Source organism: Podarcis pityusensis, assembly GCF_964106645.2.
Source record: "Podarcis pityusensis genome assembly, chromosome: 15".
Lineage (NCBI taxonomy): Eukaryota > Metazoa > Chordata > Lepidosauria > Squamata > Lacertidae > Podarcis > Podarcis pityusensis.
Window position 1 is genome coordinate 27,072,172 of NC_138040.1, and position 12,181 is coordinate 27,084,352.

General features: G+C 45.7%; 1 protein-coding gene across 1 annotated transcript; it reads left to right on the plus strand.

Annotated features, from left to right (window-relative positions):
- Positions 1 to 488: 488 nt before the first annotated feature.
- Positions 489 to 11,532, plus strand: TMPRSS5 (transmembrane serine protease 5). The gene is given in 13 exon segments (XM_080983585.1): positions 489 to 616; positions 2,154 to 2,226; positions 3,266 to 3,373; positions 3,528 to 3,671; positions 4,718 to 4,853; positions 5,842 to 5,955; positions 6,651 to 6,694; positions 7,277 to 7,433; positions 8,258 to 8,421; positions 9,166 to 9,264; positions 9,361 to 9,509; positions 10,611 to 10,784; positions 10,787 to 11,532. Coding segments are annotated over 13 exon segments (1,455 nt in total). The 5' UTR covers positions 489 to 613; the 3' UTR covers positions 10,877 to 11,532.
- Positions 11,533 to 12,181: the final 649 nt, after the last annotated feature.

The following is a 12,181-nucleotide window of genomic DNA, read 5'->3' on the forward strand; positions in this document are numbered from 1 at the left end:
CGTCACACAAAGGAGCCATGTGTTAGAGGGACAGCTGTGGAACTTTGGTGATGACGACATGGCTTGTGACCTTTAGAGAGATGAGAATAGGAGTCCATTTCCTTCAATAATAACAGTGATTTCTCACTTCCCCCAATAACATTTTGACTCCAGCCAGAGAAAGCTCCAGCCAGAGAAAGCCCTTGTCCTGTGCTCCTGCTTTCGACACCGTTTCATCAACTGCAAACATCGCTCAGCCTTCTTGCTCTGAGCAAGCACCCGGGAAGGTTGTCCTGCACCATGCGGGTTGGGGCATCTTTCCCGGTTTGGGAGAGAGAGGCGGGGTTGCTAAGCAACCACATGCTTGTCTCTCTTTCCAGGTGTCCCATCAGCTAGTTGGAGATAAAGGGGAAATCAACCAACCAGCCACCTGACCTCCTGGCTAAAACAATGGCTCTATTCACTGTGGGGGTAGGAGGTGGATGGATTGTGCATGCACAAGGAGAGGAATCTGAGCCAGTGGCCTATTTAATGATGGGTCATCAGCTTGGCCCTATTCAGCCTCCATCTCCTACACCTTGAAGCAATGAACTGAAGCTCCAGACATCATTTTGACCTACTGGCATTCCCTGCAATGGTAAGATACCCCTGTTAAATTCTTCTCCACTGGCTACATGAGCTGCAGAATATCTCAAGCATCTCAAGCGTGACTCTGGCATCCTACAGTTGTGGAGATAAGAGAGCAAGGGGCAATCTGGAAATAAAATGACTGATGATGTATCTATCACTCATCCTCCAACATTCCCTGCCAATTCAAAGTCAGAAACATTGGTAAATCACTCTGCCTATTTTTTGTCTTTTGCAGGGGTGGTTTCTTCAAACATTCTTGGCGTGTGTCACTAGATTTGTCATGAAATATAATTAGATTTTTTTGACCAAATTTGATTCAGATTCCATTGTGGTCCAAGCCACACACCTCCTTCAGGTAATGCCCCTTCTGCAGTGTACTAACAGGCTAGTCTCTATGCAAAAGAACAAATGGAAACAAAATTTCTGACATCAGAAATAGCAGCATTCAGAAACCAGAAGTGGGATCATTTCAATCTCTCCAGACACTTCTGACTTAAGAGTTTCCTTTCTTAAACAGAGGGATTTTAGAGGGAGACTCCAGGATGAAACTGTCTGGTTAGAACCAATCAAGAAGTCTGAATCTATAAGCTTAGCCTTGAATTGAGACTATGGTTTCCTGTTCCCACTGCTGGGGGTAATTTACACAGCAAAACCTGAATGATGGGGTAATCACCAGTTTTTGTTGCTGTGAATTGGTTGCTTTGCTTATCTACAATTGCTGTACTTTTTGAACTTTCATTCCCATACAGCCCCATTTTTTTCTCTCTGTTTCTAGCTATGGGTGTGGGTTGTGTGCGTATTAACAATGACTAACAAAGCAAAAATATTACCGTATTGCATTTTCTGAAGCTAAGTGCTGTCAGTATTACTATGCCCCAAAGTGGGGACATATGGTCTAAAGGTTAAAAGTCTGTAAATCCAGACATTTTATCTTGTTTCCAGTGTTCCTGGAACAAGGTAGTTTCTCTCTTGCAGTACCTGATAAATCAGAGGGGCTGTGATTTTCCAGACCCAAGTGCTTTGCAAGTGGTTCTTCAGATAGATATATTTTTGTCAAGTTTGCGGTGGATTTACAGTATGATTCCTAAAATATGTGCGTAGGTCAGTTGATGTTCTTACACACAAACTGACTGTGGCATCCTGGGCTCTCACACTCAGTATGATAAATCACATTGGAGACCTGCAGGGAGTGTTTTGTTTCATTTAGTAAGTCCTGACAGTCCTTGTGCTCTTGAAGGGAACTGTCTCCATAAGATAAATACTGATAAACGTTCAGTGGTTGGTTTTGTCAGGATGTGATCCAGAATGACTGATGGGTGACTTACATACAACTCTCGCTTTCATAAACTTGGAGGCTGGCAGAAAGGTATTTAACAGTATATAACGCTTTTGAAATGGACTTTAGACTTTGAAAGCTTATGCCGTAAGACCATTCTAGTCTTTAAGTTGTCACAAAATTGCTGTCTCTGCCCACCCACCCAAATGGGGTTGACCTTCAGCCATCTCCCTCTGCAAATAAATGTCATGTGTGGTTTGACCCTCAGGTTCAAAGCCACAATCCTGGTCCCTCCTCAGAGGCAAAGGGGGAAGAGAGATCATGGGCGTCGGAAGAGAATGGTGAGCTATTTGATGGGATTGGACCTGAGAGTTATAAAAGCTGGTTGGGCAGTATACAGGGCCAGCCCAAGACACCCCGAAATTGCATCCTCCTCCCCACCAGGGGAGAAGAGGTGAGGGACGATTTACATCAGGAACAAGTGGGGAAGGAAGACTGACATTGGGATCTGCTGCCTTGATGAATCCTGGTCACCTCACCTTGTCTCATGAATGGGCTGGCCCCGAATACAGGTTTATACAGTGGTACCTTGGTTTAAGAACAGTCCAGTTTAAGAACGATTTGGTTTACAAACTCGTCAAAACCAGAAATAGTGTCCTGGTTTGAGAACTTTACCTTGGTCTAAGAACAGAATCCGAATGGTGGAAGGGTACCAGCGGCGGGAGGCCTCATTGGGGAAAGCATGCCTCAGTTTAAGAACGGTTTTGGTTTAAGAATGGACTTCTGGTTCGCTGCGGTGGTAATGGCGGCATGCTCCATGTCGTCCACTTTAAAGGACGGCACGGTTCTGGCAGCTATAGCTTTGGGGGTGAGCGCCAGGGCTAGGCGCCCCCCCTGAGAAAACCCCCACGGAAGAATGGGGATCCTAGGGGAGGCCTCATTGGGGAAAGTGTTAAGAACAGTTTTGGTTTAAGAATGGACTTCCCCAACGGATTAAGTTCATAAACCAAGGTACCAGTGTATTGGGATCTGCTGCCCCTGTGGATCCTGTCTTCTGAGGTGGTCATCTTCCTCCTCCTCCTCCTCCTGCTTTCCACCTCCTGCCATCAAGATTTTCTCAAGATGAAACCCAGAGCACTAACAGGATTATAGGAACAAGGAGGAAGCTTCCTTATACCAAGTCAGATTCTTGATCTGTCTGGCTCAGTACCAGCATCAACTCTCTGGGGTTTCAGGGAGTGGACATCCTCAGGCCTACCTGGTAATGCTATTGGGGACCTTCTGCGTGTGAAGCAGGTACTCTGCCACTGAGCTACAGCCCTTCTCTGATATTTCAGTTTCCCACCCCATAATCTAATTTCTCTCTCCTTTTGTATCAAGTGCCTTCAAAAACATTTCTTGCAAGCTCCTGCACAGCCCAGAGGTGCTTCTTGCTCCTGGGATCCTTTGGCTTGCTGATTGGAACAACCATTGGGGTTTGGTTTCTGGGTAAGTACAGGCCAGCTAGGAGGATGTGCATAGCCAGGCTTAAGTGGGCATATGGAGAGAAGTTGCTTCTTCGGTAGCCCAGCTCTGGTGGCTGCTATGTGGGGCGCAGTAACTAGGCTGCTGTTCCACCCTCCTTCTGCCATTGTCCTCTTAGTGAAACAACTGCAGAAGCCCCTTCCCCTTCAGGGGTCGTTCCCCCTCCAGGACCCAGAGGCTGCTCTAACAAGGTGCAGGGAAACAATGGAAGAAGGGGAGAAGGACCAAGACACCCTCGCTGGAGACGCCGGGAGCAAAAAAGGTTGGGAATCTCCAATGTAGCACTAAGTTAAAGGCACTAAAGAGGTGTACTCGTTTTGCCTGTGAAATGGGTGTTGGTGCGCAAAAGAACGCATAACCACGTTGTTGGTAACTTTGTTGTGCAATGGGTTGCACACGTTTCCGTTACTGCAGCTAGGGTTGCCGGACCTCCAGGGTGGCAGGGGGAGGGCTTGAATTTCCAGGTGGGCAAGAGTACTTTTGATTGATTGATTGATTGATAGTACAATTATGCATGCTGTTCCCAAGCTTCAGTTACCAGGAACCAGCTGCAAAATTGCATAGACTCTCCACCGTGAGCTGCTCATCCCTGTCCCAATGAATCTCTATCTCCGGGGCTCAGTGGATGGAGGGTGTGCAGAGGAAGAATCATCAGGGTCTGCCTCTGTGACACCACTATGGTCTCGGTTTGGGCCCTGAAATCTCAGGGTCTGGGATGTTTCTGATCTGGTAACTCTAACTGCAATTGCTGCGTTGTATTCCTCTGTTGCACAACGTTAAAACTCACCTGTCTGCTACTGCAAAAGCCCTAGCGCTAGCAGAGAGAGAATGCAGGATACAGCTGATATATAGTACAGTGACTAACACAACATTTTTAAAATGAACACTTTTTTTTTAAAAAAAATGGCAAACTCTAAACCGAAGACTGGAAAAATGAGAAAGTGAGAGAACTCAAAACTGACAAGTTCATCCATATGTGCTTAGAAGAAAGGTGGAATGTGTTTTTGGGGTGCTGACTGTATGGATAGCAGATCTTTTGAGGAGCACAACTCATCTGTGCAAAGGTGTCTACATGAGTGAGGCTCACAGAAGAAATCTATCTATTGCAAACAATCAGGTAAAAGCTGAAAGAAGTAGACACAGCTGCATACTCCTTACACCACTACGCTGCCACTATCTCCCCCTCCCCTTAAAAAAAATGCCTTGTGAAGGCCTGATTGCCCCAAATTGATGGATAATACAGAATTCCTTCCCAGCAGGAGCAGATCAAGCCCAGCAGGATGAGGTTTTTAATCCACCCCTTTTTAGTATTTTTCAGAATAAACAGAAGCAACTTCTTATTGGAAGTGCAGGTTGAGGGTCAGTCCAACTGGTTTCTGGTATGCCATGAAAACTGGGATGTCTCCCTGGGGATGCAAATCTGCAGGTGGTTGGGTCATGCCCGGTAAGTGCAGCAAGATGGGGTGTCAAATCTTCCCAATCCCCCATGCTTTGTTGTCTTGTCTATGAAAGGCAGTTGCATAGATCAGTCCATCAGCTCACAAGATATGGAACCTGTTCTGGATATCTACAGAACCCCTCCAGAGGTTTCATTATTTCGCATCACTGAAATTGTAGTCTTCCAGGTCTGGTTGTAGCATACTCTTACATGCATGCACACAAACACACACACACTTTGCTAATTTTCTGGGTGACATTTTTATTTTCGGTACCACGTCTGCCTCCCAAACTTTCCACTCAGAGACACTCTCCCATACCACTTATCATTCATTTGTTCATTCATTCATTCATTCATTAAAATGTATTTAAATCATTCCCATACCATTTCACATTTCCAAAGGAATCTGCAAGTGGTTTACAACCTGTCTTTAAATGACAAAATGTTGAACTGAGTAACACATTGCAAACTAGAATCTGATACAAATCACTTTCTCTTATCAGATCTTGCTGCTATCCAGGCTTCAGCCAGTCACAGATCAACATCTGCCAGGCTTTTAAAAAGGCAGATATAGATGATAGATAGATAGATATGCAACTTTCAGATTTGATTATTAATATGTAGTTTAAAAAATACTAACTTTGATTATTTTGAACATTTTTTAAAATTGATGTGGCCTTTATCATTTTATTTGCAAACTCACATGGAAATTCATGTTGAAGTGTGGTGTAGGCATCCCAGCTAACTCCAGTTAAAATGAGCAGCCAATAGGCAGCCAATGTTTGGCCTTCCAGATGTGTTCTGGACTACAAGTCCCATCATCCCTTGCCATTGGCCAGGCTGGCTGGGGCTGATGGGAGCTGCAGTCCAACCACATCTGGAGGGCATCCCTGGAGTAGTCCATACCAATGTAGGAAGAGCCATAGATTCATGAACACACACACAGGGGTGTGATTTTTTCCAAAGTGATGACTCCTGTCTGTCACTCCTGCAGGCTCACCCACCACAAAGGGGTAAACCTAACAGATGTTAAGCTGAACACCACCCAAGAGTTTGCTCAGATTTTGCCCAACTGGAAACGAAACATCAAGGATAAGTGGCAAATGAGGTGGGTCCCCTGCTTAAGCTGAACTCCCATTTTCTTTTCTTTTCTTTTGTTTAATGTCAAAACATGATTTCAGGCTTTTTGAGTGGCATCCAATTGCTTTCTATATGTGTGTGTGTGTGTGTGTGTGATTTTTCCAACCATACAAAAGTAAGAATCATCATAACAGAAACAATAGTAACAAATGCACACAACTGTATGCCAAAACAATTTCAAATCCAAAAATAGGGATTCTCCGAATCCCGTTACTCCCCTCCCCTGGGTACTGCACATTTTAATTCACACACCCCTGCAACCACTTGTAATATCTCCTGAGCAGGATGAATAAAATATTGGGGGGGGGGCAGATAAGCCCCTCCCCGCATAATCAATCACAAAACACGGTGCGCACACACCATTTGAATGGCACTGTCCATCAACTTGGGGAGGGAGGCCCCCCGCAAATATTTTATGGGGGGGGGGCAAAGGGACCTTGGCCCCTATGCTCCTGAGGCAGGCAGATGCCAGCCTATTACTGGCTCTTTGTAATCTGCCTTAGGATATATTTGTCTGGAAAATGCCACAGAAATTTGATCAGTCAAGAGGATTCTATCAGCTTACCAATTTCCTCAGACTGCTATATCCAGAAATTGTCGTGGCTGTGCATAACGGGTCTGTTTGGGCTTCACAGCATTTAACCACCAATTTGTTTTATTCAGGAGTAGATGCCCTTCGGGTCGCATTGTGGCCCTCAAATGTTCTGGTAAGTAACCCAAACTCACCTTATGGTACTTCAGAAACCATCATACATTGGTCCCCTGATTTGCCCTGAAAAAAGCACCTTCCCACCAACAGCCAAATGCGATGTTGTTAACATCCAGCCATCTTTGATAAACAGACAAACATCTAAGGCAGGCATAAGCAACCTTTGGCCCTCCAGATGTTTTGGCCTACAACTCCCATGATCCCTAGCTAAGAGCACCCGTGGTCAGGGATGATGGGAATTGTAGTCCAAAACATCTGGAGGGCTGAAGGTTGCTTATGCCTGATCTAAGGCAATGCAGACTCTGGGTGAAAAATAAAATGTGTGCAGCCATTTGCACGTTGGGAGCCTTTATCTGCATCAAATACACATGCTTTATTGCCATCCTTTGCTGTGGCTGAGGTCCAATCTGCACAAAACTGAGGTGTGCCTCAGGAACCTTCACATTCTTAAAGGATGCTGGGCTGTGGCCCTTCACCCTAGGAATACCTCAACACTCTTTCAAGCAAAGGTTGTTTTTCTCTCAGATTCCTTGAGAGCTAATCTGAGGAGTAAGCCCCCCACCTTTCATCTTCCCCACAGAGTGTGGCTCCAAGGCTCCACAGGCAATGGAGAGAAAGGAGCCATCTCCGGGGCACTGGCCATGGCAGATCACCCTTTATCACGAGGCCAACCATTTCTGCGCAGGATCTATGGTGTCGGAGGAGTGGATCGTCACAGCTGCTCACTGCATGCACAAGTAAGCATGGGAGAATCTGACTCCAACAGCAGGAAAGAAGGTGCAGATCTGGCCAAAGGTTTTTCATAGAATCGTAGAATTGTAATGAACTCTTCAAGCAAGGTCTTAGTAAATAGGAGGCAGGGTATGCAAACAAGTTTTCTCTCCTCTCCCCACTGTTTCCAAACATGTTGGGTTTTTCCATGCAAAATGAGACAGGACTACTGCAATGCGCTCTACGTGGAGCTACCTTTGAAGGTGACCTAGAAACTACAACTAATCCAGAATATGGCAGCTAGACCGAGACCATATAACACTGGTCCCGAAAGACCTACATTGGCTCCCAGTACATTTCCAAGCACCTTTAAAGCCCTAAAATGGCCTCGGCCCAATATATCTGAAGGAGCATCTCCATCCCCATCGTTCAACCCAGACACTGAGGTCCAGCTCCGAGGGCCTTCTGGCTGTTCCCTCACTACAAGGTTACATGGAACCAGGCAGAGGGCCTTCTCAGTAGTGGCACCCACCCTATGGAATGCCCTCCCCTCAGATGTCAAGGAAATAAACAACTGACTTTTAGAAGACAGCTGAAGGCAGCCCTGTTTAGGGAAGTTTTTAATGTTTGATGTTTTATCACATTTTTAACCCAGCCAGATAGGTGGGGTATAAATAATAAATTATTATTATTATTATTATTATTATTATTATTATTATTATCGTCGTTATTCGGTCTTGAAACCCTTTCTGAATATCTGGCACATTCATCCTCTGGAGCTGGAAGCGAAAAAGCCCAGTGAGGCAGAACTGGAAGGCCAAGCATGCTCAGGATTTTTGTTTCGTTCCAGGCTTTCCGGCTGGGTGGCCTTTGCTGGGCTTGAAGACCACACCAGTGGCAAAGAGCAGGTGGAAGTGGCAGTGGAGAAGGCGGTTCCCCACCCCAACTACAGCAGCAGGAGCCCCGACTATGACATTGCAATGTTGAAGCTGAAGGAGCCTCTGCGTTTCTCAGGTGAGCTGTGCCAGCAGCCGATGACGGTGGGCCATTTACCCATAACAAAGGATCCAGATTTGCAAAGGGAGCTTTATACATGTAAGTGCACATTTATAAATAATTGCTATAATTCAAATGGAAATGCAATTAATTGTACCATGGTGTGCTTCCTCAGTCTGTTGTCCAGGTTTTGCTAACTGTTGATGGGCAACATCGTATCATGCTTAAACCAGACTTTTAAAGAAAGGAATGGCCACTGCAAAGCAGACTCACAGCCACCTTCCATCCCACTTTGAGAAGGACTCTCATGTCATAAGCTTTGGTCTTGGCACAAAGGCTAAAGGTGGAAACTGGAACTCCTACACCAGGGGTCAGCAAGGCTTACTGGGCATGGGACGGATCACTCCCGCTGAGAACCTCCGTGGGCTGGACCAGTGCAACGCGATGCCAGAAATCGTATCTGCGCACATCTGCAGTGCCGGAAATCGCTTCTGCGCATGCCCAGACACCAAAAATTGTGCCTGCGCAAAAGCGATTTCTGGCGTCTGGGCATGTGCAGAAGCGATTTCTGGAGCTGAGGAAGAGAGTCCCCACGCCGCACTGTGCCGGCTTAGCGCAGAACGCAGGCAGCTTGGTTTGGGGGCAGCTCGTGGGCCGGTTAAAAGGCCTCCGTGGGCCTCTTCTGGCCCATGGGCCGCAGGTTGGAGACCCCTGTCCTACACCATCAGTTCAATGGCTATAAGATATATCCTTCCTTCCAAGATACTGTTGGAGCTGTGTGTTTACCCCAGTACCATCAAGACATCCCTAGCGGAAGCACATGCTGGATTTCGGCTCAGGACACCACAAGATTAGACAATGGTAAGTAACTAACCTAGGGAGATTTTTTTAAAAAATGTTTATGTATATAGAGACACCATTGTTGCAAGGAACAGGATGTTGCTCCTTGTTTTGCAGCCACAGGCGACCCTGCTGAGACACTGATGGAAATGCCAGTGACCCTGCTCAGCACCCAGAAGTGCAACAGCTCATGTAGGATGGCAGGGGAGCTCAGCCCTAGAATGCTCTGTGCCCATTACTTGGATGGAAACACTGAGGCCTGCAAGGTAATAGCTGGGAAGTGTGTGGCTTTGCAGTTGCGGTGGGATAGGGGATACGTAGGGTCAGAAATACCAGGGTGAGAGCAAATGCGGACTTCGGTCTTGCAAATTTAAGCGGCACACTGTGCGAGACCAAAATTTGGCACTCCCACCACCTCTTGCCTTCCGTTCTGCTCAGTTCACAATGCCAAAGTTGCAGCACCCCCTAGGCTCAGCGCTCACTGCAGCAGAATCATTTGCGCTGCCTAAATCCATCACTGGTGAGAGGAGTCCCTAAGGGGTGAGGGAATCCCTACAGAATGGCCAGAATCCAAGGAAAAGTAGTTTAAAATATTTGATTGTTTTCAAACTGTATTACATATTAGTGAAATAATCATTTGACAAAAGTTATTTTATTAAAAAATAAAATCAGAGCCTAGTGTTCTGATAGCTTTTCAAATTGCCTTTGCATTCAGGAAGGAGCAGGTTTTAATATGAGTAACAGAATACAGTATTTCCTGCGTTACTTTTCCTTACATCAGCTCAAGACAAAGGGCTCAGAGACTTCATTTTTAAAATTGCATACACATATTTGCAGAGAGAGAAAATGGAACACAGCTGACAGTGCCTCAGTTTTAGTCAATGAGGTCTATAGAACCTTGTCTAAGTTGCTTTTCTATTCAAAATGGATATTTCCCAAGAAAAAAAAGCAAATGTTTATCAATCAGTCTCTACTCCATGGATGGTAAATTCTTTCCCTTTCTGTTTAAACATGATAAAGCAGCTCTCTCTTCTGGTGGTTTCATTTATGTCTTCTCTTCTTTTGCCTTTTTAATGCTAGAATTTGTTTACTGTTCCTCTACCCCTAGCTATTACTGGATTTTAATGTTTTATTGTTCATACGCCACCCAGAGAACACTGTCATGGGAAGGGACACTGTAGATGTCCTAAACAAGCAAACTTGGTGGAAATATGTCTCCTCCCTGAATTAAGAATAGCTTGGTAAAAAGCAGAGTGACTAGGTTACAGGAGAAGGCCAGGTAAAAAATAAATAAATCCTATTTCCCTCTGGATTGAGAGATCAGGACATCTACACATATCACGAGACCATCTCCTTGCTTTTTGCAGGCCAAGTGGGGAGGACCTCTGGTTTGTCTGCTTGAGCACGTCTGGTGTCTGGTAGGGATTGGGAGCCAGAGGACAGGGTGCAAGGAGCCTGGACAACCTGGTGTTTATACAGAGGTGGCAAAGTTCCTGGACTGGATCCATCATGTCATGGAGGTGAGCGGGGGGCGAGGCTGGGAGAGCTGGAGCCAGTTCATGCAACCATCATTGCAGTGGAACACTTGACTGCAATGATGTTCCTGCCAACTACCCAAATATTCACCATGTGAGAACACACATTTGGAGCATCCCGAGGACCACATAATCCACAGGGATGCTGCAGGAAAGAGGATGTTGGACTAGGACGACTTTGGTCTGCTCCAGCTGCAGGGCTCTTATGTTTACAGAGCCCTTTAACAGTGCAGGAGAGACTCACACAAGTTCTTGCACTTCTGGGACAAAAAGGGTGTGAGGACACGAAACAATTATGTTCACATGTGGTGGGGGTGTAAATATGCACGTTTCCCCCCCAGCAAAGGGTGTTTAAGGAGATAGCAGAAATCACAGGGTTAAAGCTGACCAAAAGTCCAGAGGTAGCACTATTATCAATTTATGATGGGGTGGAAGGTTCACAGGCTATATAGGACTTGCTCACAAATTTATTGACAGCCGCACGAATTACGATAGCTAGAAAGTAGAAGGGGCAAGCAGAATATAAAATGGAAGAATGGTGCAAAGAGGTTTGGGATATAGCCATTAATGATAAATTTAAATGTGCCACTAAGGCAGGGGTCACCAACCTAAGGCCCATGGGCTGGAAGCGGGCCATGGAGGTCGTTTGACCGGCCCACAAGCCACCCCCAAACCGAGCTGCCTGCTCGCGTGCTGCGCTAAACCAGCACAGCGGGGCACAGGGACTCACTTCTGAGGTGCTGGAAATCGCATCTACCCACGTGCAGACGCTGGAAATCAGACGTGCAGACGCGCGATCCAGCCCATGGAGGGATCTCCATGGGACCGATCCGGCCCAGGCAAGATAAAGCTTGCCGACCCCTGCACTAAGGTAAGACTGGGAGTATGTAGGAGAAATGGTTTTGAAGAGATATGGAGGGTGTTTGTAAAATTTGTATTGTTAAAACAGAAAGGGGTTAAACCAGTGCAAGAAGTGTCAAAATTTTGGGAGGCTGGAGTTATAATGGAATGGTCTCAGTAGTAAGGTGCACATTTTTATGATTATTTATGTATGATTAATTATTAATTTAATAAAATGCAAAAAGGGGAGAGAAGCGAAAAGGGAAGGCCCCTTAGCCCTCCCCGCCCCATGAAAATAAGATGCTACTATTTCTACTTTATTTTAATATGAAAAGATGCCCTCCAAGAGCTGTGCTGGTGCCAGGTTTTCCCCAAGGCAGAACCAGCACAGAACTCTTAATAACCAAGAGCCTTTCAGTTACAGATAGGTAGCCGTGTTGGTCTGCCATAGTCAAAATAAAAAAAATTCCTTCCAGTAGCACCTTTAAGACCAACTAAGTTACCAAGAACTAACTTAGTTGGTCTTAAAGGTGCTACTGGAAGGAATTTTTTTTATTTTGACA